General features: G+C 40.9%; 1 protein-coding gene across 5 annotated transcripts in view; it reads left to right on the top strand.

The window, feature by feature from the left end:
- The window catches only part of eps15 (epidermal growth factor receptor pathway substrate 15), a 177921-nt gene that overhangs the window by 9205 nt on the left and 144758 nt on the right, over positions 1 to 23958 (top strand). For 4 of the 5 annotated variants that reach the window (XM_072574278.1, XM_072574279.1, XM_072574276.1 and 1 more), the window contains exon 2: positions 18766 to 18843. The exons of the other annotated variant lie outside the window; for it this stretch is intronic. In XM_072574278.1, coding sequence (XP_072430379.1) covers positions 18766 to 18843 — 78 coding nt within the window. The remainder of the gene's footprint in view (positions 1 to 18765; positions 18844 to 23958) is intronic. 5 annotated transcript variants of the gene reach the window in all.

Genomic DNA, 23958 nt, shown 5'->3' with positions numbered 1-23958 from the left:
CCTAGACCCAGCCATCTTCAGCTGCTTCATCAATGATATTCCCTCCAGAAGTGAGGAATGCACTTTGTTCAACACCATTTGTGACTCCTCAGAAACTGAAACAGTCCACGTCTGAATGCACCAAAACCTGGACATTAGCCATGCTTGGCTTGATGAGTGGCAAGTAACATTCGTGCCGCAAAAGTGCCAGGCAATGACTATTGGCCTTTTTTAAAAAAAAAACAATCTAACCACGTCTCCTTGGCATTCAGTGGGATTCCGATCACTGAATGTCCCATCATCAACATCCTAGCAGTTACCGCTGACCAGAAACAGAACTTAGCTCATTATGTAAATACAGCCAATACATGTAGAGATCTGAGGCTATGAAGCCCACAACAATTAACTCACCTTGTGACTTCCCATTGCCTGTCCAGTATTTACAAGACCCAACTGAGTGCAGCTTCAACAATTACTCAAGAACTTGACTCCATCCAGGACAAAGTAGCCCACGTGATTGGCACCATCTCCATAAGCATTCGCCCCTCTTCTACTGACAGTCAGGTGTAGTGATGTGTACACCTTCAAGATGCATTACAGAAATTCACTATGGCTCCTTCCAAACATGTGATCAGGACAATCTAGAAGGAGGAGGGCAGCAGATAGATGGGAGCAACACCACCTGTAAAGACGTCATCATCCAGAACTGGAAATGCATTGCAGTTCCTCCAGTGTCATTGGGTCACAATGCTGGAGCTCCCTCCTCAACAACATTGTGGGGTGTACCCGCACCAAATGGGCCACAGTGTTTCAAGAAGGTAGCTCGCTATCACCTTTTCAACAACAACTATGGATTAGAAGTAAAAGCTGACCAGCCAGTGATGCCCACGTCCCATGAAAGAATAAAAAAAACTTCATAGCTGCAGTCTACTTCTTCTGTCAGTTGAAAATTTAATGATTAACTTGCATTGGCAGGAAATTCTTACTTTTCAAGCCATTTCTGTTGCATCATTCAAATTAGGGGATAACTTAATTTTACCACAAAAACACATCTTTGAAAGTTTAGGATTTGACTGTTAACTGATTGTGAATTTTTCAGTGGAAGTTCAATTCCAGTCATTGTGCTATTGTGTAAACTGTTGAAACTACCAGGAATTATCCTGTCAGCATGTGTAATCCTGTACAGAATTACTCTAGTGTGTTTTCACTATGTTAAACTTTGAAGCACCGCAGTGTTTCCCGAAAAGTGGTGAGGAATTTCCCATTTTTAAAGGAATTGAGGGAAGGTATTTACTCTTTTATTTAAAGAGTGAAAATAGAATTGACTACAGTTTATCTCTGATTGAGACCCTTTTCTATGAATAGGTCTAGAGCTGCAGTATTTGTCACTATTATGTCAGATCGTATGCAGTGAATCAAGTGTACACCTTACACTATATTTGAAGAAGGATAAGATGCTTGAACTAGAGATTGAATTTATTTTGGTTCAATTTTGCACAATACATAATTTTCCACACCTTCTTTCCTCCTGCAAACGGACATGCTACAATCTTGAGACAGCAAAAATAAAAATTTGCATTTATATAGCATGTTTGACAGCTACATAACATCCTAAAGCACTTTGCAGCTAATGAAGTGCTCTAAAGTATAGTTGTTGTTGTAATGTAACAATTAATATGGCATAGAGTCATATAGCATGGAAAGTCCCTTCGGTCCAACTCGTCTGACCAGGTTTCCCAAACTAAACTAGTGCCATTTCCTGCACCTGCCCTATATCTACCTCTCCTATTCATGAACCTGTCCAAAAGAATTTTAAATGTTTCTGCATCAACAACTTCATCTGGTAGTTCATTCCATATACAAACCCCCTGTGTGTGAAGAAATAGCTCTTCTAGTACCTTTTAAATCTTTTTCCTCTCACCTCAAAATTATGCCTTTGATTTTTGAACTCCCCATCTAGGGAAAAGACCTTTGCTATTCACCTTATCTTTGCCCCTCATGATTTTATAAATCTCGATAAGGTCACACCTTGCTGCTCCAGAGAGAACAGTCTTGCCCATGCAACATCTCCTTATAATTCCAACTGGCCAGTCCCAGAAACATTCTTGTAAATCGTTTCTGCACCCTTGCTAATTTAATAATATTCTTCCTATAGCAGGGTGAATAGAACTGTACACAGTACTGCAAAAGTGGCCTCACCAACATCCTGTAAACCACACCATGATGTCCCAACTCCTATACTTAATGGTCAGAGCAATGAAGACAAGTATACGAAATGCCTTCTTAACCACCCTGTCTACCTGTGATACCACTTTCAAGGAACTGTGAACCTGCACCTCTCGGTCGTTGTGTTCGACAACACTCCCAGGTCCCTCCCATTAACTGTGTCAGTCCTGCCCTTGTTCATCAAAGTGCACTACCTTGCATTTATCTAAATAGAACTCCATCTGCCACTCCTTGTCCCATTGGCCCAATTGATCAAGATCCTTTTGTATTCTTAGATAACCTTATTCACAGTCTACCATGCCATCAACTTTTGTGTCATCCACAAACTTACTCGCCACTACTTCGGATACTATCATCCAAATTATTTATTTAAATGACAAAGAATAGTGCACTCAGTAGTGATTCCTGTAGAACACCACTGGTCACAGGCCTCCAGCCTGAAAAACAACACTGTACCACCACCATCCTCTGTCTCCTCCTGTCAAGCCAATTTTTTTTATCTTGTTGGCAAACTCTCCCTGAATGCCATGTGATCTAACTGTATTAACCAGTCTACCATGTGGACTCTTGTCTCAGGCCTTGGTAAAGTCCATGTAGATATCTAATGCTTTGCCCTCATCTGTCGTCTTGGTCAGATCCTCAACTACCAGATAATCAGTATTTCTGATGTTGACTGAGGGATAAATATTTGTATAAGTAAACATAACTCCTTAGGCTGGCCCTGCACCTGTGAAAAGTGTAAACAGTTGATCTATGAAAGCTCTGCCTGTCGAGTGTTGGCAAGCTGTTCAATCATGTTGTCACAGCTCAGACTGATGTTACACTATGTTTATGTCTCTTGACCACGAGGAACTGCTGATGAAGAAGATGTAAGACCATTTTGAATGAGAATGTCCAGATTCACACATTCATTTGAGCTCAGTTAGCTATTCTCAGTCAAGGTATTGGTTGGTGTACAAAGACTATTTTCAATAACTCTGCATTACGAAGGAGTACATTGACCAAGATATCCTGCTTCTGATCTTTAGTAGTCCCAAACTGAAACTGTGAGGAATTTGGGTAAGGATTGGATTGCACTTCACTGTGATGGTTGCTTTAAGGTACATTGTTCGTATTACAGGGGTTGATAAAGAGTGGAGCTGGAAAAAGCACACCAGGTCAAGCAGCATTAGAGGAGGAGAAGAGTCAACGTTTCAGGTCAGAACCTTTCATCAGGACTGAAATGTTGACTCCCCTCCTCTGATGCTGCTTGACATGTTGTGCTTTTTCCAGCTCCACTCTTTATCCACTCTGATCTCCAGCAGCTGCAGTCCTCACTATCTCCATATTGCAGAGTTGACTCTGATCACGTAAGAAAAGGGAGAGGAAGGTACATGTGCTCATGCAACATGCCAGGTTCTTTAGTTGGCTTTTATTTTATAATGTGGTGGCTTGTGAACAATTCATTAAAATTTTGTTATCATGATGTGTCCTGTGCTTGATAGTTGCAGTGGAGATAAAGAGTTGTGACTAAGCTTCAAGACCAATCCATTGTATGTGGTGATAAGCTTTCAGAGATGCCAATCTAGCATAAGGATATTAAAGCTAAATACAGGAAGAAAAGGAACATTGTCATAACATTTGTTTAAAATTGACATGTACGACATTATATTTTATAACATAATTTTAGTGTATATTCAGTGAAATGATTGAATGTGATAATTTTGTTGCAGAAGCTGATTGGGCCTTTCAAATCCATAGTCCAAGGAGCCTATTCCTGAAAATATTGTCTTGCTGGATATTTTTTTTAGCCTGAAGTTTGGTGTTAGTTTATATTAGAAAATTTTCATTTCTGCCCTGCTCAAAAAGAGAAATCTTGTTGGTTGTGTAATGGCCTGAATGTCTAGTTCCAGCTCTTACAATAATTCTCTGACATTGTTTTGTAAGTAAGTTGATTAATTGTTTTAGTAATCAACCTAGTATCTATGTTTATAAGTGGAGAGTGGGAGTTGGATTTCTTTGCAGTTGACTTGGCTTCAAGATAAAATACCTGACAATTGAAGAATGGTTGTTAATTACATTTTTTTGGTAGTTTTAGTAATCTGAGAACTGTGTCAGACATGTTTGCAGTACTCACAAGATCCTGTTTATGATTTAACAGCCAAATTCATAGTACAGGTACAGGCAGTGATAAAGTTGAAAAACAAACAGGTCAAGCAGCATGAAAAAACAGTGGTCAATGTTGCAGGTTGATGGGCTATTGTCATAACTGAAACTTTCACAGTATTTTGCTTCGAAAAAACTGGAATCTGAAATTGATTTAGATTGAAACCAAAAACAATGTAGATAGGTTCGCTAAAGTATCAAGAAATTATTAAGAGAGTGAAGTATGTTTTGCGTTATATGTAACATTTCTCCATAAATGATTGTTTCCTCATGGCTCTGAATATTACACATCATCTGAGCACAGCTCAAAAAGAGAAATCTTGTTGGTTGTGTAATGGAAATGAAGCAGGTGGATCTTGATAACGTGCAAGATTCAGCTACAGTTTAAGCTGTACACTAAGCTTTGGCTGTCATTGAGTTTAGCCTGAGCAAGTAATCAGAGAATAAGATGAATTATGGCATGGGTATATTGTTTTTGACTCATGTAGTGATATGGACATCCTGGAATGCCCACCTGGATTTTAAGTTTATCTCTTGTGGGGCTTGAATCCAGAACCTTTTGACTCTGAATTGAAAGTCTAACCACTGAACCACCACTGACAGAATGCCCTAAGTAGGTCAAACATATTTAATTCTTTTTTATTTGCTTCTGACACTGAAGAAATGATGATATGTTTCTTAATCAGGATGGTGAGTGGACTAGAACGTGTATCTGCTGCCCTTGTCCTTCTCTATGGAACTGGTTGTAAGTTTGGAAAATGCCATCTAAGGAGCCTTGATGGATGTCTGCTCCACATCTTGTATGTTGTCCACACTGCTGCTACTGAACATCAGTGGCAGACATGATACCACAAGGATCTGTTCTGGGGCCACTGCTGTTTGTCATTTTTATAAATGACCTGGATGAGGGTTAGTAAATTTGCAGATGGCACTCAGGTCGGTAGAGTTGTGGATAGTGTGGAAGGATGTTGCAGGTTACACAGGGACATAGATAAGCTGCAGAGCTGGGCTGAGAAATGGTAAATGCAGAAAAGTGTGAGGTGATTCACTTTGGAAGGACCAACAGGAAAAAAAGAGTACTGGGCTAATGGTAAGATTCTTGGTAGTGTAGATGAGCAGTGAGATCTCGGTGTCCATGTACATAGATCCCTGAAAATTGCCACCCAGGTTGATAGGGTTGTTAAGAAGGCCCCCGGTGTGTTAGCTTTTATTTGTACAGGGATTGAATTTCAGAGCCATGAAGTCATTTTGCAGCTGTACGTAACTCTGGTGCGGCCCCTCTTGGAGTATTGCTACAGTTCTGGTCACCGCATTACAGGAAGGATGCGGAAGCTTTGGAAAGGGTTCAGAGGAGATTTGCTAGGATGTTGGCTGGTATGGAGGGGAGGTCTTACAAGGAAAGGCCGAGGGATTTGAGGCAGTTTTCATCAGAGAGAAGGAGGTTGAGAGGTAACTTAATTGAGACATATAATCAGAGGGTTAGATAGGGTGGAAGTGAGAGCTTTTTTCCTCAGATGTTGATGGCTAGCACTAGGGGACATAGCTTTAAGTTGAGGGATGATAGATATAGGACAGATGTCAGAGGTAGTTTCTTTACCCGGAGAGTAATAGGGACGTGGAATGCACTATTTGCAACAGTCGTAGACCCGTCAACTTTAAGGGCATTTAAATGGTTATTGGATAAACATATGGATGAAAATGGAATAGTGTAGGTTAGTTGGGTTTCAGATAGGTTTCACAGGTCGGTGCAACATTGAGGGCTGAAGGGCCTGTACTGCGCTGTTATGTTCTATGTTCCCAGAAGAAAATAGCCTGTTTTCATTTTCCATCTCTTGTTCTATTGCTGCTATTTGATGGTCCCCATGATGAGTTGATAGAGATTAGAAGAGTACCTTGATGCAGTCTGTATCTGAAATCCATTATGTTGACAAATTGTTTGACAGCTTAAGTTTGAATAATGTGTTGCAGCAATTCTAACAACTCGTAAGTTGTTAATGATGCCTTTATGATACCAGCATACACTGGTGTTAAGAACTAAGATAGCAAACTGGTTGTGATCCATTCCTGAAAGCCAGTTGGTGAAAGATAGAACTGAAATTAATTCTTACGCACTTCTGCATTTAAGTGTTACACATTGCAATCATACACTTCATAACCCAATCATTAGTTTAATTTTGTGTCTGTCTGTAGCAGGTTCAAACAAGTGCCCTGTTAACACTGAATACATGAATACAATTACATGCAATTAAGAAACAATTCCACTTATTTTTTGAAGTAGACCCTTTTTTTTGTTTAAGTTTGTTTTTTATTGCAACATGACAAGATCTGATACTGGATTAGTGGTGCTGGAAGAGCACAGCAGTTCAGGCAGCATCCAACGAGCAGCGAAATCAACGTTTCGGGCAAAAGCCCTTCAACACAAGATCTGAGTTTGGTGCTTCCTCACTGCAGCTGTCTGCACTTCGTAGAATCAGGATTAATTCTGCCCAAATTTGTGTGAAGCTAGCAAACTAGAGATGTTCACCTGATTATTTGGGCTGAGTGTAAACCCTATTTCTACCGCTAAAAAGCGCCACCCAGCTAGTTTTGTACTGACAATGTGGGTACATATGGGGCAGCATGGTGGCTCAGTGGTTAGCACTGCTGCCTCACAGCACCAGGGTCCCAGGTTCGATTCCAGCCTCGAGCGACTGTTTGTGTGGAGTTTGCACATTTCTCCCCGTGTCTGCGTGGGTTTCCTCTGGGTGCTCCAGTTTCCTCCCACAGTCCAAAGATGTGCAGGTCAGGTGGATTGTCCGTGCTAAATTGCCCATAGTGTTAGGCGCATTAGTGAGGGAAATGGGTCTCAGTGGATTACTCTTTGGAGGGTTGGTGTGGATTGGTTGGGCCGAAGGGCCTGTTTCCATACTGTAGGGAACCTAAACCTAATCAAATATTCTCACAAGTTTTATATTGGTGTGGTATTTCATGAAGTATTTTTTCATAAATAACTTGTGGTTTTAACAAAGACCTTAATGAAGAATTTGTATATTTTACCTTACACAATGTGAGGAGATCTGAAAACACAGTACAAATATTGAAATGCAATTAAAGTTACTGTTGTAGAGAAAGTGCTCGCTAATTTGTGAATTGTATAATCAAATGACAACTAATTCCACTGTCAGACTGGAACTTCACTGAGAGATTATGTGCTGCAACTGTAGAGGGTCACAGGAGGGGGACACTTGAATTATGATCTTTTGACTTGGAAGTGCTACAATTGAGTCAAGGTTAATTCTTTGAGGAAAGTATTATTGTCGCTTATTTTTTCTTTGTCCTTCTACTGAAGGAGAAGAATAGAAATATCTTAACAATGAATGAGTTTAAAGTATTTTCTGGTAACATAATTTTGTCTTAATGATTTTTTTTGATTGCTTTCAAGTAGCCTACAAAAGATTTCAGACTTTAAATGTAATGTTATTTTCCAGTTTGTGATAGAGTGTGCAGAAATAACATTTGAGTTTTAAAGAAACAATCAAGATACACCAAGGTTGAGTAAGAATGCTACACTAATGAAAGCCTAATATTCTCATTAAACTTTGTTTCTGTCATTGAAACAAAGCTTGTTTTTATTTTGTAATCCTGCTAACCTTGTTATTATTTTCTTTGTTATGCCTCAGCTGCCTAGTCCCTATGCTCTGGGCTATTTCCTCCCTAAGTTTCTCCACCTCTATTCCCTTTTTTAACGTGCTTGTTAAATTATAGCTCATTGAGCAGCTTTGCTCACCTATCCGAATATTTAGGTGATGGGATGACAGTTTAGTTTTATACTGGACAATCTAGTTTTTGGCTTGTTTGTCTACTGTCTGGGATTCCACTAAGTTTAAGATAGGAAAAACATTTAAAGAGTAATGGATTAAAAATAATTTTGCAAAATACAGGAGACTGTGCATAGCCAGGAATATACAACAGTTCGGTTTGTTGTTGTCAACAGTAAACTAAGCCATCACTGGAAACTAAGCCATTACACATACAAGTAAAGTTGTTTCTGGTGCACTTTTTTTGTGAGATTATGTGATGATGGCATCTCTGGTGTTGTGATGTCTTCCCCCCGACACACTGTGCAGCTGGTCTGGTGTCTGGTATTTTTGGTCTCTGGCAATTATTAGTTCCACTGTTACAATGTGGTAAAATGATGAATTTTGTTTGACAACAAAGTGCCCTTTGTACATTTTGCTGTGTTAAAGGAATTGTTTAAATGCAATTTTCTTTGTAATGAGTTCAGTTATTAAACTGTTTCCCTTCTGTCCTTCTGGATATGACTTTTTATGCATGGTTCCATATATTAAAGCAATTGTTTGCAACTGGATTGTTAATTCATGTTCTATTGGGGTGTGTGTTATGTTGAAATTAATATTATTGTGCCTATGAGTGTGGGTGATTTAGAATGAGTCTTACTGTCACCATTCATATTGTTCAAGGAACTTTTTCGGGAAATGTCTTTATTGTAGCTACCTTTGTATACTTTATCAATGGTAGAAGGTCTGCCATAGGTCAGCAAGAAAGCAGCTTGTTGACGAATTCAGCTCTTGTCAAAACTGCTCTGTTAATGAAGCACCTCCTTCAAAGCTAATTAAAGCAGGCCTGATTATCATCTAAATTTAAGATGGTGAACATCACTCTCTCACATATCTGAGGCCTGACAAAAACCCATGCACCTCACTCACTGCTCAATAATGACATGTTTAATGCATCGACTTGGTGTCCGAAGAGAACAATCTTCTTGAGCAAGATCCACTTTTTGACATTCTTTGGATTAAGGAATGAGAAATACAAGAAGTCGTCTTCCATCTTGGTCCTCCATATAGAGCAACTTTCCTGAATAAGATCCACCAGCAGACATCCTTTGGATCAAGGAATGGGAACAAGGGATGTCACTATAAAGAGTTTATATGTTGACTAGCAGGCTTTGAGATGGCCCTTGTTAAACAGGTTCGGGCCAAATCAAGGTGTCTGCACAGTCAAATGCCACCAGTGGGTTTCAGTACAAACCCCATAGACACTTGTAGAGAAACACAAATAATGCTGCACATTACCAAGGAGTATCTGGATTAGTGGTGCTGGAAGAGCACAGCAGTTCAGGCAGCATTCAAGTAGCTTCGAAATCGACGTTTCGGGCAAAAGCCCTTCATCAGGAATAATGATTATTCCTGATGAAGGGCTTTTGCCCGAAACGTCGATTTCGGAGCTATTTGGATGCTGCCTGAACTGCTGTGCTCTTCCAGCACCACTAATCCAGAATCTGGTTTCCAGCATCTGCAGTCATTGTTATTACCAAGGAGTAACCTGTCCACAAACTAAGTTGTGGAATAATCAACTTAAACTGAACAAATGAGGAGGTTGTCACTTGGCAGCAGGCATTTGTATTTTATAAATAAATTAAAATCCATAACTACATCACTGGTATGATTGCACGGTGTACAATTTAATAGATGTGTTGTTGTTGGATCATGAGGATTACTTCAGCACCATCTTCCCCTGCAACCTTTGTTACCAAAAAAAGAGTAGGAGTATTTTCCAAGTTCACTCCCAAGTTCTCCAAATAACATTATTGTGACTTGGACATTTTCCACCATTTCATCATTAATGTTTGGTCATTTTTCTGGAAGTTCCTATCCTTTCAATCTTGTTACTAACGTGCAAACGTATATGCAAATATATAACTTATGAGCAGGAGTAGACCATTTAGTCCCTTGAGCCTGCTCCACCATTTGACAAAATTTGATTGATCTGTTTGTGGCCTCACTTTCATTTTCCTGTCTACCTTCTGTACCTTTTGACTGCCTTGTCAATTAAGAATCCATCCAGATTAACTTTACAAGAGTTCTCATTCTTCTTAACTCCATTGGATCTAGATTCAACCTTTGCAACTTTTCTCATAGGATAACAACCTCATCTCAGCAACTAATCAAGAGAACCTTCTTTGGACTGCTTTGAATATTGTTACATTCAATCTTACGTATGAATACCAAATCTATACACAGTGCCCAAGGCATGGTTTAATTCTTTGCAATTGTAGAAAAACTTGTCTTTATTTATATTCTGTCTCCCTTGCAACAAATGACAACATTTCATTTCCGTTCCTAACTACTTAACATACATTGAAACTAAATTCTGTGATTCATGTGCCAAGGCATCCAGATCCCTTTACCATGGTTTTATCATCTTTCTCCATTTGAATGGTATACTATTTTCCTCGTTTACTGCCAAAGTAGACAAGTTGACATTTTCTTAGATTATACTCCATGTATCAATTTTCTTGCCCACTCACTTAACTTATCTAAATCTTTTTGTAGACTTTATGTTCTCACAGTTTACTTTCCAACCTATTTTTGTGTCATCAGCAAATTTAGTTGCGATAAATTCAATCCTTTTATCCATAGACTGTGATTTGCACTGCACTGATCCCTGTGGTACTCCACTGCTTACAGCTTGCAAACCATAAAATCACCGATTTATTCCCCACTATCTCTTTCTTGGTAGCCAACAAATCCTCCATCCATGATAGTACATTACTTCCTACACCTTTAACTCTTCCTTTAACCCTTTGATAATAATCTTTGCTGTGGCACCATGTTAAATGCCTTTCAGAAATGCCTTAGTTATCCTTTTTCATTTTCAAATGCTCCTCGGAACTCTTCCTGCCTGCTTTTATATTTCTAACTAGCCTACTCTCATAATCTTCACAGAATTATATATTTTACTTTAATACGACCTTTAACTTATGTAGTTAGCTATAGAGCTAATCACTTAGTTAATTTGTTTTTCACTTGCACACTTAGTTTTTCCAAGGACTGTTTGGGCTAGAGGTTAGCAAACAACAGTTTTGGGCTCTGTGAAGTTGATCACTTATGGATCTGTGTCCTGTTTCAGCATGCATACATTAGGGGTGAATCCTAGCTTAAGAGATGAAAAACCATTGCTTTTCAAGTTTCTAGCTAGGAACTGTTTGTGTAGATCAGGGGAACTGGGGTTAGTTCAGTTGGCTGGATGGCTGGTTTGTGATGCAGAATAATGCCAACATTGCGAGTTAAATTTGTGCACCAACTGAGGCTACAATGAAGGATTCTCTTTCCCAACCTCTGCCCTTGCCTGAGGCATAATGACCGTCAGGTAAAAAATATCACCAGTTGTCTCTCTTACTCGCTCTCGCTCTCGCTCTCTTTCTCTTTCTCTCATCTCCTCTTCTCTCTGTCTCTCTCATGAAAGAGTGCCCTATGCTCTGGTAAGACGATGACAACTTTACCTTTAACTTGAATTTACATTTAAGGATACCAGTTGCACCCTTTCAAGATAGTAGACTGCATCTGAAGGTTACCTCGCTGGAGTATGTTTTTATTGTTGTCTTTTTACACCCTGCATTGCAAATCAATCTAATTGGACTTTCAACAATCCCCCAAAAACAGATGAACAGCAGATTAATATTAAATGTATCCATTAAATTCCAAGCTTTCTTCTATACTTTGAAGCTTTTTCAGATAGCTGCCCTGTCATATCTCCATGTTATATGTTTAGGTAGAGGAAGAACTAATTTTCAAGCTGGTTGTGCAGAATGACGTAGGCTCATTTTAATGCAAAACTTACACAAGTTTTCCAACCCACACCAAATTTATCATCTAAACCCTCCTATAACCGCTTCAATCATCATTCAACCTGGTTAACATGCCTTTATTTGTTAACAGCAAGTCAGTGTGAGCTTTCACAACTCTGTGAAGCACCTCGTCAACCAGTGTATCAAGTTATAGATAGGTTTTATTCCACAGGAGGATACGAACCTTGATGGTGTCTCTTTTCATTGCAGTTGTGAACTTCCATGAAGACAAGTATTGTTAATCAATTGTCACCAGTGAAATTGTGGACTGGGGAGTTTTCTGAACGTTAGCCACTGATCATGTGAGAATAGATGGTTATGGGAAGAACAAGGCTCAGACAAGGAAGCAGTAAGAGGAGAATATGAGAGGAGAGGACAAAGTTGGTGTTGGGGCATAATTCACCATCAGTGAAAGAAAGAAAGTCCAATGCTTGGCAAGTGAGAACTGATAACAGTGTAAGAAAAAATTTATAAAGTTACTGTTATTTAAGTTAATTGATGACATTTATGGGAAAAGGAGTTAAACAGGAATGAAGGTTGCACAATGAAACTGACATTTTGAGGACGAAGGGAGAAGATGATTAAATCAGCACTTTTGGTTGACTGAGGAAGAAAATTGCCCAGGATTGTGAGGGAGGTTTAGGGAGGGAGTGACCCAGCAGGAACTCGGGAATGGGAGAAAGAAGATTATTACTCAGGCTAAACAGAATAGACAGGGAAGAGCACATGGTTAATTATATTTAAAAATAAATAACCTGTATTAATATTGATGTTTTCACAAACTGTGGACATCTTCAAAAGTTTTGCCAATTATTAAGTGCTTTTGAAGCATAGCCATGGTAACGTGGCAGCCAATTTACACAAAGCAGGCCCCTTGCATAAAGGTGAAATAAATGAACAGATTATCAGTTTTGATGTTAGTTTGATTTGGACACTGGTGAAATCTCCATCTGAGAGAAAGATATTCACCTGAAAGGCAGCACTTCAACTTTCCCTCAATAATCCCCTGAAGTGCCAGCCATTATTAGTATATGTGCAAAGATATGAACTAAAACTTGAACTTAAAACAATCTGAATCAAAGGTGACGTCTGAGCTAAGGTTGATGTCAGAAATGGGGAAAAATGCACAAACAAATGTGGAAAGGAATGAGGATGTAAATGAAGAAGTTTGGAGAAGGAAGTGTCACTATTGAAAGAGTGGGACAGTTCCTGCACTGCAACTAGAGGATTAGAATGTAATTGTGAACTGGGCAGTCAGGATATGGCTAAATTACTTTTGAGGAAGTATTCAGTAAGCAGTTTGATTGTTGAAAAGCCAAATGAAATTATTTTTGATTTTCTGAAGAAGGGTTACTGGCCTCAAAACATTAACTCTGCTTTCCCTTCACAGCTTAGTTTCTCCAGCAATTTGTGTCTTTGTTCATTATGACTTAAACAAATTTAGTACCTATTAACTACAAGACCTATTATTGTTTTATTTTAGATTTCGATTACTTACAGTGTGGAAACAGGCCCAACAAGTCCACACCGATCCTCCGAAGAGCAACCCACCCAGACCCATTCCCCTACATTTACCCCTTCACCTAACACATGGGCAATTTAGATGAGATTAGATTACTTACAGTGTGGAAACAGGCCCTTCAGCCCAATAAGTCCACACCGACCTGCTGAAGCGCAACCCACCCAGACCCATTCCCCTACATTTACCCCTTCACCTACATTTACCCCTTCGCCTAACACTACGGCAATTTAGCATGGCCAGTTCATCTAACCTGCACATCTTTGGACTGTGGGAGGAAACTGGAGCAACCGGAGGAAACCCATGCAGACACGGAGAATATGCAAACTCCACACAGACAGTTGCCTGAGGCAGGAATTGAACCCAGGTCTCTGGTGCTGTGAGGCAGCAGTGCTAACCACTGTGCTACCATGTCGCCCATAAACTTTAACCACCAACTTCCTGAAACTGTACCAATTGTGTATATTCAACTTTTAAACTTCCTCTTTAGGCTTTCATGCTCCCGTTGAGAATGTGTATCGGGTATAAGCAAGTAGGGAAAGAGTTAAGTTCTGTGTTTTGTGAAACAAGAGGTGCAGCTGAGCATGACTCAGATCAGATAAGAACTACAGTTACAAATGGGGAGCTGGAGGCAAGGATAATGGGTTAACAAGGTGGAAAATCATTCATTTTGTACAGCCATTTAACAATATTGGAAGCATTTAGTGTGTAAGCTCGGTTTAACAAGCTGAAAAGTATTCATTATGTGAAGCCAGTTAAGCTTAAGAACATTCATTGTGTAACAACAGATGGCTTAATCTTTAGTATTGACACTTGGTGATTGTAACCCTCATTTACTTAATATATATGTTGTCTTATTTGGATGCTTCTCACTGTAAAATGACGATATAGTTCATAACGAAACTCCTGTTTGAGAGAGAAGACTGAGAACTCACGTCTTTGTGCACATGGGTGTTCATTCTCTCTTCCTCCATGGCCCAGAATAAAGGTGGAGGAGGTAACGCTATACTATGTCTCTGACCGTTTTGTTTCAACTGAGGGGGGAAACTGGATGACAGTGTTTGGTGTTTTTACAGTATGAATATGGAATATTTTGTGAGAATAAACTGCAAAGCCTCTGTCACAGTCACACAGGGATCTGACTTGTTCTTAGCAAGTTGGCACTGTGCCAGCTGTTTTAAATCTGTTGGCCTGCTTTTGCAAGTTTTCTTGGCTGCAACATACAACATGTTAAAGTCATTAAATGATGAAAATACTGAACAGACTGAGAATGTTCTGAAGTGCTCAGCATGTCTGACAGCATCTGTGGAGAAAAGAACAGAGTCAATGTTTCAGGTATTTAACTCAAATCTTTCCCCACAGTTTCTGTCAGGCTTAATAAATATTTCCATTATTTTCTGTTTTTCTTTCCAATTTCCAGCATCTATATTAATTTTCTTTTGTATAAATTTATCAGTTTCTTTGCCGCTTTCTGCAGCCTAAAAAAGCGTGTAAGTGATTTCAGTTCCAAAGGTTGAAACTCTAAAAATATAGAAGACAACTTAAAAAATTTCAAATTGAATTTTTCATTGCGTGGAGCACTTAGGAAACTCTGAATTAGGAGCAAAAAGTTCATGGTTGATCTCTTTGTCTTTCAACTTTGCATCTACCCTCCCCCACCAATAATCTTTGATTATTTTGCCTAAGAAGAATCAATCGACGTCCTGCCTTAAAAATTTATTGCTCTAACCTCCACAGCTATCTGAGTCAGAGAGTCTAAAGTCTCACAACCCTGATGAGTGATAAAAATTCTTGACTCTATCCCAAAAGGGTGCACATTAATTTTTAAATAATGTCCCCTAGTTCTGTACTTACCCACCAGAGGAAACATCTTTTCCATGTTCATTTTGTCAAGATTATTCAGGATCTTCAATCAAGTCACTGCCTGCTCTTCTAAACTCTAGGGTTATAAAGCCTAGTCTGTCCAATATTTCCTTATAAGACAACTTGCTCATTTTCAGATATCAATCTCGAAAACCTCCTTTGAACTGTTTCCAATGCATTTACATCCTTCTTTAAATAAGGAGACTAAAACTGCACATAAAATTTGACATGTGGTCTCACCAATGTCCTGTTTAACTGAAGCAAAGCATCCTTACTTCTATGTTCAAATCTTCTTGCAATAAAGTTGAAAGTGTGGTGCTGGAAAAGCACAGCAGATCAGGCAGCATCCAAGGAGCAGGAGAATCGATGTTTCGGCCATAAGCCCTTCATCAGGAAGGAGGCTTGTGGGCCTGGGGTCGGAGAGATAAATGGGAGGGGGGATGGTAGCTGAGAATGCAGTAGGTAGATGAAGATAGGGGAGAAGATGGTAGGTCGGAGAGGAGGGTTGAGCAGATAGGTGGGAAAGACTGTGGACATCAAGAGGGCAGTGTTGAGTTGGAGGCTTGGACATCTGAATGCCTCATCTTCCGCCTTGGGACTCTGTAACCACGCGCGATAAATGTGGATTTCACCAGTTTGTTCATTTTCCCCTCCCCCCACCTTATCCCAGTTCCAAGCCTCCAACTCAGCACCGCCCTCTTGACCTGTGCACAGTCTTTCCTACTCTCCACTCCACCCTCCTCTCTGATCCAATCACCTTCTTCCTACCTTCATCTACCTATTGCATTTTAAGACCATAAGACCATAAGACATAGGAGTGGAAGTAAGGCCATTCGGCCCATCGAGTCCACTCCGCCATTCAATCATGGCTGATGCGCATTTCAGCTCCACTTACCAGCGTTCTCCCCGTAGCCCTTAATTCCTCTAGACAACAAGAATCTATCAATCTCGGCCTTGAAGACATTTAGCGTCCCGGCTTCCACTGCACTCCGTGGCAATGAATTCCACAGGCCCACCACTCTCTGGCTGAAGAAATGTCTCCGCATTTCTGTTCTGAAATGACCCCCTCTAATTCTAAGGCTGTGTCCACGGGTCCTAGTCTCCTCGTCTAATGGAAACAATTTCCTAGCATCCACCTTTTCGAGGCCATGTTTTATTTTGTACGTCTCTATTAAGTCTCCCCTTAATCTTCTAAACTCCAACGAATACAATCCCAGTATCCTCAGCCGTTCCTCATACGCTAGACCTGTCATTCCAGGGATCATCCGTGTGAATCTCCGCTGGACATGTTCCAGTGCCAGTATGTCCTTCCTGAGGTGTGGGGACCAAAACTGGACACAGTACTCCAAATGGGGCCTAACCAGAGCTTTATAAAGTCTTAGTAGTACATCTCTGCTTTTATATTCCAACCCTCTGGAGATAAGAGACAACATTGCATTCGCTTTCTTAATCACAGACTCAACCTGCATGTTTACCTTTCGAGAATCCTCGACTAGCACTCCCAGATCCCTTTGTGCTTTGGCTTTATTAATTTTCTCACCATTTAGAAAGTAGTCCATGCTTTTATTCTTTTTGCCAAAGTGCAAGACCTCGCACTTGCTCACGTTAAATTCCATCAGCCATTTCCTGGACCACTCTCCCAACCTGTCTAGATCCTTCTGTAGCCTCCCCACTTCCTCAGTACTACCTGCCTGTCCACCTAACTTCGTATCATCGGCAAACTTCGCTAGAATGCCCCCGGTTCCCTCATCCAAATCATTAATATATAATGCGAACAGCTGTGGCCCCAGCACCGAACCCTGCGGGACACCGCTCGTCACCGGCTGCCATTCTGAAAAAGAACCTCTTATCCCAACTCTCTGCCTTCTGTTAGACAGCCAATCCTCAATCTATCCCAGCAGCTCACCACGAACACCATGGGCCCTCACCTTGCTCAGCAGCCTCCCGTGTGGCACCTTATCAAAGGCCTTTTGGAAGTCTAGATAGACCACATCCACTGGATTTCCCTGGTCTAACCGACTTGTTACCTCTTCAAAAAATTCCAACAGGTTTATCAGGCATGACCTCCCTTTACTAAATCCATGTTGACTTGTTCTAATCAGACTCTGCTCTTCCAAGAATTTTCAGCTACCTTCCCCGCAATCACACTCCCCTCCCATTTAGCTCTCAGCTCCCCGGCCCATAAGCCTCATTCCTGATGAAGGGCTTATGCCCGAAACACCGATTCTCCTGCTCCTCAGATGCTGCTTGACCTGTTGTGCTTTTCCAGCATCACACTTTCAACTCTGATCTCCAGCATCTGTAGTTCTCACTTTTTCTCCTTCTTGCAATAAAGAATAGCATCCCACTAACCATCTCAGTTACAGTCTTAGACAGATATAAATGGATTGTTTAGCCAGATTGGTGGTAGATGGAATTTAACCTTGATAAGTGTGATGTTTACTTTACAAGACATAGTGAGACAAGGGAGTACTCAGTGAATGGCAGGATGCTAGGCAGGTCAGAGGAACAGAAAGATCTTGGGGTGCTTATCCACAAATCCCTGAAGACTACTGGCAGGACAGGTTAATAGAGTAGTTAAGAAGACATATGAGGCACTTACCTTTATCAGTTGTGGCATAGAGTATAAAAGGAGGGTGGCTATGTTGGAGCTTTGTTACAAAAGCTTCAGTGGTTAGGTCACTGAGCAAAATAAATGGAAAAAACTATGGATGCTGGAAATCAGAAACTAAAACAAAAATTGGACAACTTCAGCAGGTCTGGCAACATCTCTGCAGAGAAATCAGAGTTAACGTTTCAGGTCCAGTGACATTTCTTCAGAACTCGGAGTTTTGGTTAGGCCACAGCTGGAGTGCTGCGTGCATTTCTCTTCATCGCACTATAGGAAAGATGTGATTGCTCTGGAGGGGATGCAATGGAGATTCACCAGAATGTTGCCCAGGATCGAGCAGTTTCGCTATGAAGAGATGCTGGATATGCTCAAGTTGTTTTCTTTAGAATAAAGAATGCTGAGAGAGGACCTGACTGAAGCGTGTAAGCTTATGAGGAACATGGACAGAGTGAATAGAAAGCAGCTGTCCCTATTAGTTGGACAGTCAATAAAAGGGTCACAATTTTAGGGTGAAAGGCAGGAAGTTTCGAGGGGATTTAAGGAAAAATATTCTCACCCAGAGTATGGTGGGAAATTAGAATGCACAGTGTGGTGCGGTGGGAAACCTCAAAACGATTAGATTAGATTCCCTACAGTATGGAAATAGGCCCTTTTGGCTCAACAAGTCCACACCAACCCTCCAAAGAGTAACCCACCCAAACCCTCTGACTAATTTCCCTCTGACTAATGCACCTCACACAATGGGCAATTTAACATGACCAATTCACTGACCTGCACATCTTTGGATTTTAGGAGGAAACCGAAGTACCAGGAGGCAACCCATGCAGACTAGGGGAGAATGTGGAAACTCCACACAGAGAGTTGCCTGAGGTGGGAATCAAACCCAGATCCCTTGCGCTGTCAGGCAGCAGTGCTAGTCACTGTGCCACTGTACTGTATGATTTTAAGTGACTTATGCATGAGAACACCTTCAGAATTCTGCAGTCATTGTCAAATGAAGTGATACAGTTTATTTTGTTCTACCTGCCAAAAGGAACTTCTTCACATTTTCCTACATTGTTACTCTGTCCTTTACAATTTTGTCTACTCGTTCAGCCTGTCTGTATCTATGTGCAACATATTTGGTTTCTTTTGGTCAAGCATGCTGCAGCCAGATATAATGTCCCTCAGGTCTTCCCCAATGCTGTCTCAGCTCCAGCCCACACGATGACACCAGTCGGATCTTTGGCCTACTTCCGAGGTATTTTGTGCTGAATTGGCAGGACTGTTTTATACCATGGGCCATGCCCACCAGCAGACAGGACTGTCACTGTACAAACCCACTTCACATTGGTCTACAGCCTTTTATCCATGTGCAAGAGTTGAAGGTGAAAGGACCAAGTTTAACCCGTGGTATTGCCCTGATCCATTCTACATCAATTCAGTCAGAATAAGAAGCCATTAGGAGTGTTTGAAGCAAAGAAATTTCCTACTATTTGATTTAAATCTGGCATTTTCTCCATTGTTCTTTCCATAAGAAATAAAAAGGTCATGAACCATTAGAAAACCATAAGCATCCAGCACTGATTGTAAAGCAGGAATATATATGTTACATTCCCACAATCTCAGCGAGGGTTATCGAGTCATAGAGTCAGAGAGATGTACAGCATGGAAACAGACCCTTCGGTCCAACCTGTCCATGCCAACCAGATATCCCAACCCGATCTAGTCCAACCTACTAGCACCCGGCCCATATCCCTCCAAACCCTTCCTATTCATATACCCATCCAAATGCCTATTAAATGTTGCAATTGTATTAGCCTCCACCACTTCCTCTGGCTGTACATTGCATACACGCGCCACCCTCTGCGTGAAAGAGTTATCCCATAGGTCTCTTTTATATCTTTCCCCTCTCACCCTAAACCGATCCTCTCTAGTTCTGGACTCCAGCGCCCCACAGAAAAAGCCTTGCCTATTTATCCTATCCATGCCCCTCATGATTTTACAAACCTCTATAAGGTCACCCCTCAGCCTCTGATGATCCAGAGAAAACAACTTATTCAGCCTCTCCCTATAGCTCAAACCTGTCAACCCTGACAACATGCTTGTCAATCTTTTCTGAACCCTTTCAAGTTTCACAACATCATTCTGATAGGAGGGAAACCGGAATTGCACACAGTATTCCAACAGTGGCCTAACCAATGTCCTGTACAGCTGCAACGTGACCTCCCAACTCCTATATTCAATGGTCTGACCAATAAAGGAAAGCATATCAAACTTCTTGACATCAGTTGCGTAAGAAAGCAGCTCACCATCAAGGGCAATTAGGCAATAGGCAATAAATGCTGACTAGCCCGTGAAGCAAAAATGTTATGAATTTTTTAAAAAAAGATTCTTCCTGTTGTCTCTTCGTCTTCAAATAACTATAAAATAAGGCCAAATGGCTGCTAATGCATTCTCATGTCTTTGTTAAGCCAGCCAAAAGGGAGCATCTCTCTTATCACTTGCCATCTGGGGTAAACTTATAAGTAGTATCAGGATGGAAAGCTTCTTTAAAAATATTCATCAAAGCTCTATAGCTAGCACCTTCCAAACCCATGACCACTCCTGCCTAGAAGGACAGGGACAGCAAATTAATGAGAACGTCGACACCGTCCTGATTTCTCTGATAAGTATACTCCTACTGCTTTTATACTCTTCTAAGGATTCATTCGATCTCTCCTGTCTATACTTTACATATGCTTCCTTCTTTTTCTTAACCAAACCCAACTGGCCTGTAACTTCTTATTTCTGTCTCCCGCTTTAAATGGAAGTGTTATATTTGGTACCTTTCAATTTGATGAAACCTTTCCAGAATCTAGGTTTTTTTTAAAAATAATCATACAAGAGATAAATTCTTCACTGGCTAGAGTAGCATTTACTGCACCTCCTCACTTGCCTTTGAGAAGGTGACGGTGGCCTGCCTTCATGAGCCACTGATGTCTGTTTGGTTTAGGTGCACTAACAATGCTGTTAAGAAGGGACTTCCAGTGTTTTGACATAGCAAAAATGAAGGAATAGCAATGTATTTCCAAGTCAGGATGGTGAGTGACCTGGGGGAAAACTTGTGGGTGTGTTGTGGTCCTTGTCCTTTTAATGGTAGTAGTTATGGATTTGTAAAGTGCTGTCTCAGGAGCTTTGGTAAATGTGTGCTCTGCATCTTGTAGATGGTGCATGTTAGTGAAAGTGAGGACTGCAGATGCTGGAGGTTAGAGTCAAGATTAGAGTGGTGCTAGAAGCACACAGCAGGTAGGAAAGCATCAGAGGAGCAGGAAAATCGATGTTTCTGGCAGGAGCCCTTCATCAGGAATCTGATGGTGCATATTGTTGTACATTGGTGATTAGAGGGAGTAATTAATTATCGATCTGGCATTATAAAAATAGGCTGCTTCAGTGATGCTGAAACTACATTCATCCTGGCAAGTGGGGAGCACTCCATTCCATTTCCCCATTTCTGATTTGTACCTTGTAAATAGTGGACAAACTTGGGCAAGTTCAGAGAAAAGTACCTCACTACAGGATTCCTAGCATCTGACCAACTCTCGTAGCCAAAGTTTTTATCTGGCCAGATCTGTTCAGTTTCTTGTCAACAATAACCCCAGGATGTTGATAGTGGGGGATTCGGTGATGGTAGTTCTGTTGAATATCAGGAGACTGTGGTTAGATTCACTCTAGTAGAGATGGCCATTGTTTGGCACTTGTGGAGCATCAAAGTTATGTCCTCCCTGTTGGCTCAAGTCTTGATATCAACAAAGTCTTGCTATATTTGGACATGGGTTGTTTCAGTATCTGAGGAGTTGCATATGGTCCTAAACATAGTACAGTCATCAGTGATCAGAACCATTTCTGATCTTGTGATGGAAGGAATGTCATTGATAAAGCAGCTGGCAATGATTGGATCGAGGACACTATCCTGAGGAACTCCTGCTTGACGTCACACTTTGTCAAATTCAGCTTTGATGTCAAGGGCAGTCCCTCTCACCTCATCTGTGGAGCTAATCTCTTTGTCTGTGTTTGGACCAAGACTGCAATGAGGTCAGGAGCTGAGTGGCCCTGGCGAAACACAAACTGGGCGTCACTGAGCAGGTTATTGCTGAGCAAGTGCACTATTGATGACCCTGTGCATCACTTTACTAATGACTGAGAATTGATAATTGACAGGATTGGACTTCTGTTTCTTGTGTGCAGGACATGCATTGCAATATGGAATATTTATCCAGGTATCTGTAGCTGTACAGGAACAACTTGGCTAGGAGCACTAGGAGTTCTGGAGCATTCATCTTCAGTACTATTGCTGGGATGTTGTCAGGAATGTTAGTCATTTATATGCATGGTTTTAATGAGAATGTAGGAGGCATGGTTAGTAAGTTTGCAGATAACACCAAAATTGGTGGTATACCGGACAGAGAAGAAGGTTATCAAATAGTACAATGGGATCTGCGGGCTAAGGAATGATAGATGGAGTTTAATTCAGACAAATATGTGATGTTGAATTTTGGTAAGGCAAACTAGGGCAGGACTTATACAGTTAATGGTAGGGCTTTGGACAGTGTTTTTCAACAGAGAGACCAGGGTGTGTGCAGGTGCATTTCCTTGAGAGTGGTATCACAGGTAGACTGAGTGGTGAATTTGGCATGCTTGCCTTCATTGGTCAGAGCACCGAGTCCAGGGTTTGGGATGTCATGTTACAGCTGAACAAGACTTTGGTAAGGCCATGTTTTGAATATTGCATATAATTCTGGTTGCCCTGATTTAGAAAGGATGTTATTAAACTGGAAAGGGTGCAAAAACAATCGAGAAGGATGTTTCCGAGACTGGAATGTTTGAGTTGTAAGGAGAAGCTGGATCGGCTGAGACTTTTTCCCTGAAGTGGGAGGCTGAGGGATGACCTTGTACTGGTTTATAAAATCATTGGGGACATAGACAAGGTGAACAATCAAATTATTTTTCCCAGGGTAGGGACATCCAAATCTAGATGGCATAGATTTAAGCTGAAAGGGCAAAGATTTAAAAGAGCCTTTTGTCATGCCAAGTGTGATGCATATATGGAATGAGCTGCCAGAGGAAGTGGTAGACATGGGGACCATTTCAACATTTAAAAGACATTTGGACAGATACATAGATAGGAAAGGTTTAGAGGGAAATGGGCCAAATGCACACTTTACTCATGACTGAGAATTGATCATTGACAGGATTGGACTTCTGTTTCTTGTGTGCAAGACATACATTGCAATATGGAATATTATCCAGGTATCTGTAGCTGTACTGGAACGGTTTGGTTCAGTTTAGGAAACCTGGTTGGCATGGATGAGTTGGGCTGAAGGGCTTGTATGGAATGTATGATCCTATTACACATAGTTTTTCAGGATCCATTGGCTCCAGTCATTACTTAACATCATCTGAAGTGAAACAAATTGACTGTTGGGTGGCATCTATGATGCTGTGGACCTTTGGGAAGGCTGAGACTCAGCACTTCTAGCTGAAGATTCTTGCAAATGCTTCAGACTTATCTTTAGCAATTTGTGCTAGGCTCTACCTTCATTGAAGATTCCTCCTTGTATTGTTCATTTGTCCACCCACACTTATGATGAATGTTCCAGGATTGCAGAGTTTAGATCTGATCAGTTGGACATGGAATTTTTTCTGTCTGTTTATCACTTACTACATACCATTTGGCATGCAAGAATTCCTGGTTTGTGTGATCACCAAGTTGACATCTTTCGGTATGCCTGATGTTCTTCCTGGAATGTATTCCTGCATTTTTCCTTGAAACAGCGTTGATAATGTGGCTTGTTGATAAGGTTAGTGTGGGCCATGTTCTGGAGGATTTCTTGTCCATGTTTGACCTAACGCCATGAGATCTGTTGGAGTGCAGACTCAATGGTGAGGACTACCAGGACAGTTCCCTCCCAAATATACAGTACTCTGTTATACTATACTATATGGTACTCTTACCTCCTGGTGAGT

This window comes from Chiloscyllium punctatum, chromosome 7, assembly GCF_047496795.1.
Source record: "Chiloscyllium punctatum isolate Juve2018m chromosome 7, sChiPun1.3, whole genome shotgun sequence".
NCBI classification, from domain to species: domain Eukaryota; kingdom Metazoa; phylum Chordata; class Chondrichthyes; order Orectolobiformes; family Hemiscylliidae; genus Chiloscyllium; species Chiloscyllium punctatum.
Note: the sequence above shows the minus strand (reverse complement) of the source record. Positions and strands in the feature narration are given on the sequence as shown.